Source organism: Hyperoodon ampullatus, assembly GCF_949752795.1.
Source record: "Hyperoodon ampullatus genome assembly, chromosome: 6".
NCBI lineage: Eukaryota > Metazoa > Chordata > Mammalia > Artiodactyla > Ziphiidae > Hyperoodon > Hyperoodon ampullatus.
Window position 1 is genome coordinate 62,498,073 of NC_136919.1, and position 7,985 is coordinate 62,506,057.

The 7,985-nt window shown below is 38.5% G+C and overlaps 1 protein-coding gene across 1 annotated transcript; it reads left to right on the forward strand.

Moving 5' to 3' along the window:
- Nucleotides 1-438: 438 nt before the first annotated feature.
- Nucleotides 439-3,281, forward strand: CER1 (cerberus 1, DAN family BMP antagonist; the record flags this gene model as incomplete). Its single annotated transcript, XM_079707244.1, has 2 exons — nucleotides 439-1,101; nucleotides 2,967-3,281. The coding sequence occupies 2 exons, from the start codon at nucleotides 439-441 to the stop codon at nucleotides 3,279-3,281; spliced, it is 978 nt and encodes a 325-aa protein (XP_079563370.1).
- Nucleotides 3,282-7,985: the final 4,704 nt, after the last annotated feature.

The following is a 7,985-nucleotide window of genomic DNA, read 5'->3' on the forward strand; positions in this document are numbered from 1 at the left end:
CTTTCCCTTTCTTACAACTTTTATATACTTCTTTGGCTGCTTCTCTCTCTCTCTCTCTCTCTCTCTCTCTCTCTTTGTGTGTGTGTGTGTGTGTGTGTGTGTGTGTGTGTGTGTAGAGCCTAACAGGCTGATCTTTGGCTAAATGTATACGTGAATTTTTATCTGATATACTTCTCTCTTTAAAACATGTCTGTTCTATCCCAGCACAAAGCAGATGCACCACAAATGTCACCTTACTCTGGTCCTTCTAACAACAGTGATGGGAAATCCGGGCAAAGAATATGTTGTTTTCACTAATACTGCTCTTTAAATCTCAGACGATAAAGTGTCAGCTAATTACCCCCTGGGTCCCTGGCTTTCATTGAGGCCTTCTAAAATACACAAAACCAAAATGAAGGCAGGACACCATTAGCACTACATAATTCAAGCAAACAAGGAATGTGTTTACTCTGCCTGGCTACTGACCACCTGCCTTCCCATCCCACAAGGCAGGTATCTATATATAGCATCTCCTTGTTCACAGTCCTGCAGAGAGTGAACCTCTTTTGGGGCCTCACCATCTGTGAATCTGCAAGAAGCTTCGGCCCGGACAACATGCATCTTCTCTTCCTTCAGCTGCTGTTGCTCCTGACTCTAGGGAAAGCTGCAAGGCATGGGGATGGCCGCCAGAGTCAGAATTCTGTTTCTCTCTTGCTCCTAGAAAGGCATCGCAGAGAGCTCTCCTTGGGCAACCATGAGGAAGCTGAGGAGAAGCCAGATCTGTTTGTGGCAGTGCCACACCTAATAGGTGACAGCACTGCAGGGGAAGGCCAGAGGCAGAGAGAAAAGATGCTGTCCAGGTTTGGGAGATTCTGGAAGAAGCCTGAGAGAGAGCTGCACCCACCCCAGGGCTCAGTCAGTGAGCAATTCTTCCCTGGGACCCAGGGTCTCACTCAGCCAAAGGAGGGGACGCCAATGGAGAAATCTCCTCTTCGGGAAGAAGCCAAGAAATTCTGGCACCATTTCATGTTCAGAATGAGTCCAGCTTCTCAGGGGATCATCCTGCCCATCAAAAGCCATGAAGTGCATCGGGAGACCTGTAGGACAGTGCCCTTCAGCCAGGTATTTGCTCTGGGTGGGGAAGGGGATCCAGGTTTTCAGGAGGCGGTGGACAGCTGGGACAGGTGGAAAGTAGGGGACGAATGTGCCAGGAGCCTGAGTCTCACCTCATTCCCAGATTTGGTCCTTGGGCCTTCATCAGTGGATTTTGCAAAGTATGATCATACTCCCTAAATTTCCTTCCAACCTTGGAAATGCTACAAGAATGGTATGATGGTACTGCTAATAATAGTAATCATTCATATTGATGGCATAGAGCTTTGTTTTATGGGGTTTTATTTACTTATTTTTACATCGGGGTGGTCTTACCTGGAGAGATAATTGACTGTACCCCCAGTTAGGAAATTGGGAATTTAGAGCAATCACTAGAACTTCTCTCTAGCTACATCTCTACACTCTATTAGGATATGGATGAGCAGGTGGATTCCATCTGTAGGTAAGATGGGATACATTGGACCCCTCCCCAAACATGCATGTATGATGGTCTTAACCCCTGTATTTCACACCTAACTACTTCATAGGTCTATAAAATATGTTGAGGTTGTCAGGCAGAAGTTGCCATATTACTTCTAGCATTACTATCACAAAAATGATTTAATTTAATGTATTTTCTCATAAGCTTTCAAAAAGTAATCTTGATGTGAAATCACATTTCTTCCTCTTAGAAACGCCTGTTTCCCAATTCACGTTGTGTTGGCTGATTTGCAGTTATTATGATTGATTCCACACTATTAAGACAAAGGAGCGTTCTACTATCTACTGCCTCCAGTCAGTCCTGGCAAAGCCCACACTCCAAACGTTAAATTAAAATTGAGAAATTGCATCAGGTCCTTAAACACAAAGACACTGAACCAAAAGCAGTGCAGGATAGAGTAAAATTTTACAGTCCAGTAAAGCTACACAATTAAGCAGGCAGTATTATAAGGTAATTGACTGTGCAAGGCAGTTAAGTATTCTGAAAAGGCAAGGATATGTAGCAACGACAAGTCAATGATCAAATAATAATGACTGCTTTGTTGGCCCATGTATAATTAGAAAATTGCTCCTAAGCATTGGGCAATCAAATTCCCTTTGAACTCTTATTTTGAATTCTATCACTAATTAACTTAAAAATAAGGTGTTTGGCTCATATATTTTGAAGGACACATAAAGCTAAGTGTATGGGGTTATGGGAGACGCAAAGATGATATCATGCATGATGACTCAGAGGCACAGGTGCTGCAACTTTGCTCCATGCAACTTAATAGATTTGAATGTACTATAAGCACTGTAAAATAGGACAGAATTAAACTCTGGATGTTCTGATCTATTCTATGAGCAATTGAACAAACATGTATTGAGAAGTTATTCTGTACAATGCACTGTGAAGAGTAGAAGGGTAAGGCACATTACTTATAAGAAGCTAGCCATTAGAATTTTCAGACAGGTAACACCCAATTAGACAAAATTTCTTAGAGTTTGGCATTTAAGTGCAGAGTAAAATATTTTCATATTACCTTAGTTATTTCCTACAGGCTAATTTATTAATGTATCCAATAAAAAAATTTAGTTAAGGTAGCTCCATGCTCTTAAGATACCATAACTTGATTATTGCAAACTGTATCCAACATTGGAAAGATTTTAAAATCTTTTTATTTATTTTTTGGCCACTGAACTGCACGTGGGATCTTAGTTCCCTGACCAGGGATCGAACCTGTGCCCCCTGTAGTGGGAGTGCGAAGTCTTAACCACTGGACTGCCAGGGAAGTCCCTGGAAAGACTTTTAAATTTTAGTCTAAGTTATCCTCGCTTACAGTCTATAGCTTTGGCATCATGTATGGTAAAGAAATGACTCAAGATAATTTAATGGAGATGTGTTTGCCTTTTAGACTATCACCCATGAAGACTGTGAGAAAGTGGTTGTACAGAACAACCTTTGCTTTGGAAAATGCGGGTCTGTTCGTTTTCCGGAAGCTGCGCAGCACCCCTACCCCTTCTGCTCCCACTGCCTGCCTGCCAAGTTCACCACGATGCACTTGCAGCTCAACTGCACTGGCCTGGCCCCCGTGGTCAAGCTGGTGATGCTGGTGGAGGAGTGTCAGTGCAAGGTGAAGACAGAGCAACAGCATGGCCACCCCGAACAGGCTGGCTTTCAGGCAGAATTTCACGTCCAGGATCCCTTTATCCCAGGATTCTCAACATAAAAAAAAAGCCATCCCACTATTATCAGCAAAGTTGCTGATTATTCAGTCTGAAATGTTAAGTGGGTATGTAATATTTTAAGAGAAATGTGGTTTACAAAGTAAGAACGATTTAGAGGTCGTGGCATTCATCTAGCTATCGGTGCACATTTGGGATCTGGTCTTGACTCTGCCACTCGCTAACTGGCTGTAGGATGTTAACAAGTTGCAAAAGCTTTCTCCCCCTTAAATTTTTCATCTATAAAGGAGGGACTTGAACTAGATGAATGCTAAGGTCCTTTCCGCTACTAATATTACATGATCTATTGTCTACAAGTTTTGGTAAAAGCCTTCCATCTGAAGAAGGAAAAGAAACTAGACCATACAAATGGGTTTCTTTAATAGCTTATCAAAGCATTAGCAGAAAACTATATGTATATATTTATACATATATGTATATATCATGTATATATACATATCTGTATGGTATTTGTAGAAAGGATTCCTCATACTTATAGCTGCCTTTGCCCTCAGGCCGTGTTTTATTTGACTTCTATCAGATGATTAAGTAGTTCCATAGATAGAAGGAGTAACTTGTTTGGTTGCCTCCTTATTTTTGATACTCCCCATATAAAATTCTTGATGTCAGATCTCCAGCTTTGAAGAAGGAACATTGACGTTACTTTTAGTGGTTTACATAGGAATAAGGAACAATCATCAGTAGCCAAACTATACTTAATTATGGGGAAGGAAAAATATATGACCAGTACCAGGTTTAAAGGTTAATCCAGAAATGCTAATGCAAGTGACCAAGGAATTACAGTAGATGTCAAATTAAATAAACTGCAAATGATTTAAAATTTAAAAAACGATTTACAGGTGAAATCCTTATCCACATGCATTTTGGATTAAGTAGTTTAGTAAGGGTTCTGTGTTTGGATGACTGTGTTTTTGCTACTGTATAAAAACTCCGTACTAGAAATTTTATTTGCCAATGTCGCAGTTGCAAATTCTGAAAATATTCCAAATATTTTAACGTATTAAATTTTAGAGTATGAAGCATTCTGGGAAATGTTGTGGCATTCAATTGTCTTATATTTTGTCCTTACTTGTTTTGCCTGTCCCATAATTTAAAGACACTATTGGGAAATTACCTAGTAAGAGAATTTCTGAAATGGCTTCATAGGCTAATGACACTGGTCCAAGTGTTTCTTTTAACACTGCAAACAGCTTTCTGTTAAGGTCCTTCAATCACTGTCTTTTAGTCATTACATTTCTCCTGTCTGTATTTATTTGTATGAAAAATGTGCAGAACTGGCTTTCCTTACCCATATTTCTTTTTCTAAAATCATTCTCTAAAAATTCATCTTAAAAATAATTTTATTTGAATCCCTTTACTTTCAGAATATACAAAAAGTATTTCTCAGAATAATTGTTGTTTAAAAGAAATTAATGCCTATTTAAATTCTATTCCTCTTTAATCACACCATTTAACCTTGTGTTCTGGAGAAACAAATGCATTTATATTTAGTGTATATTCTACAACACATATACACATGTGGCATTTACATCAGAATATATCATACCCTTCGGTGGTCAAAGACAACCTAATTGGCCAAGGTATGGTCATGAGGATAAAACTGTTAAGCATTAATGATATCCCAGCTGGTCAATATATTTTGGTGCCAAAAGCTATTGAGCAGCTGTCTAGCTTGCAGTTGCCTAACCCTGATTATGTAAACCCTTCTCTGCCAATTGGACTATCCTCCTCCTTACACACTTGCAAATCCCTTTTATCTATCCTTGCAAATCCCTTTTATCTATCCTTGCAAATAGACTCTCCAGCCCAAGCCCCAAACAATCATCAGTTTTATTCAAACTCTGCTCTACCCTTCCCTCATGTGTGAATTCAAGATGAAGTAGCTGATGGTTGTTATCAGAGGTCACATTCAAAGAGTAGCAGCATGAACCTCACAAAATTGTCCATATTCAATGATTTTTATTAAAAAAAAAAGGCAATTTCTAACTGTTCAACATAATACATGGTAGCATAAGAAACTGAGAGGAAACACACAAATATTGAACAATCTATTAAGTGCCAGATACTACGCTGTGTCTTTTATATATATATTATATAATTTATGTCATACATAAATACATAAATTATACAATGCTCACAAGAAGCAAATGAGGTAATGGGACTTCCCTGGTGGGGCAGTTGATAAGACTCCACGCTCCCAATGCAGGGGGTTGGGTTCGATCCCTGGTCAGGGAACTAGATCCCACATGCATGCTGCAACTAAGACTTCTCATGCCACAACTAAGGAGCTGGCAAGCCACAACTAAGGAGCCCTGGAGCCACAACTAAGGAGCCTGCCTGCTGCAACTAAGGAGCCCATGTACTGCAACTAAGGAGCCGGTGAACCACAACTAAGGAGCCTGCGAGCCTCAACTAAGACCCAGTGCAAAAAAAAAAAAAAAAGAATCAAATGCTGTAAGTAAATACCCTATTTTATAGGAGAGGAAAACAAGCCTTAAAATGTTAAGCAACTTGCCTGAGATCATGTGAGGCATATTTTCTATTTGTATTAAAATATTTACCTATTTGTTGTTCGTCAATTTAGATTTAACTCTTCTAGGTCTCTTGCCTATTGGCCTCAAAGCTAATTTTTTTTTTACCTCTGGTCTAGCCCTCATGCTTGATGGGGCAGTGATGTTATCTCTTGAAAGAGAAATCGTCCCTAGGTCAGGTTCTCAGCCAAGCATCGCCCTTATCGGCAAGCCCCCTTATCAAGCTTGGTCTCATTTTCCTCCTGTATAAAATAAGGCTGGTAATAATTACTTCAGAATTACTGTGATGATCAAGTATAGGTAACAGCACATCAGAGAGCTTTAGATCCTGTAAAGCTAGGATAAATTCACTCTTCTCTATTCAGACCTTTAAAAAAATTGTTTTGAGAAATTTAAAAGATAGAGAAAAGTACAAAAAGCAATATAACAGACACTCAAATTCTCACAACCAGAATAGTTAATGTTTGTCATCTCGTGCTTCTTGTCTATTTTCTTAAAGAAATAAACCATTTCTCATGTAAGTAAAGTCTCCTTTAACTACGGTGCTGAGTTCTATCCTCCAAGACTCTGACCACTCAATACTTACCCCACCCCCAAAGATTCTTGTTTACACTTCCAATACCTTTTATATTTTTGCAAAGGTACATAAACATCCGTAGATAATACATAGTATTATTTTTGTGAATGTGTTCCTTTATTTGGCAGGTATTTATTTGTCCACCAGCTTTGTGCAATATATAGCTCTAGGTGTATAGTTGTGTCTATAGCAAGGAAACAAGTCACACAAGGTCCCTGGTCCTATACAGTTCACATTCTGGTGGGAGGAGACAAGCAATTTGAAAATCAATCAATTCATCAATCAATCAGCTGAAAAGGAAAAATATCAGATGGTTGTAAGTGATATGCAAAGAATGAAAATAGAGGAGTGTGCTAGAAATTAGTTACCTTAGACTGAATAGTTTCTGAAAGGGTGACAATAAAGCCGAGTTTTTAATTACAAGCATGATATTCTATATAAATTGCTCTATGGTTACTCTTCTCTCCATATAGGATTCTGGTTTGTTTTTACAAAAGATTTTAGAGCTGTTTTTCCCATATATTTTATCTCTATTCTAGGAAGTTGGCATTAAGTATTCCCTACAGAGGGTGGTTAACTTAGCTTTGATAATTCATCAAAGCTATTGGTGTACATAGTCTCCTTAACCTGTCAATTTAATTCCTAATTAAGAATGTTATGTGTTCTCTGAATTTTTACTGATCATTTATTCTATACATGACACTATTCTGAGGACCCTCGGATAACCAAAGATAGATAAAACACATTTTCCCCTACCTTGTAGCTTATAATATAGTAGCAGAGATAATATATGCAAATTATAAAGCAATAATAGTGAGCAAGCCCTGTATATTATACATCTTTGTTATTCTTCCATTTCTAATATGTTTTATATTTTATATATTACATTATTGTAATGTATTATTAGACATATATATTTCTGTATATATTATAATATGTATTTATATATTCTGAGATTGATATATTTGCATGTATACATGAACATACACCTATGCCTACAATGTATAACTTTAATGTTTTGTGAGGAATAGAGGTTTATTACCTGTAAAGCTAAATAAATGAATTTTGGGAGATGCTCTTGAAAGTATAGGTAGGATATATAGCGTGGGGCACTTTGAAAGGCAGCCAACAGGTCTTAAGCATGTATTTGGTAGGCCATGGGGCGTTTTTGAAGGTTTTTGAGCAGATTAGATGGTAAGGATTTACAACAGTAGCTTCAGAGGGGCTCATGACCCACCTGAAGTGTGCACAAATATTGTGGATATGGACATACTTCAGGGGAGATCTCCAGAATTTTCCTCTGCTTCTACAAAATTTCCATGAGCCAAAAATTTTAACAGTCGGGCTGGTCAGTTGGAATGGAGAGAAAGCATGGAGGCCAGAAGAGCTGGAAGAAAACTTGGAAATCATGTGCACAAACCTCTTCTGCCTGAATCTCAAGAAAGTCAAATTTCCATGTCAGGAACAGAGGACAGGTTTTAAGTATACGTCAGTGGGTCCTCTTCACCTTGTTTAATCTACTGTTCACATTCAGGAGTTGGCAATGGTGAAGTGGGTGAGTAATAATGCCTTGAGCAAAG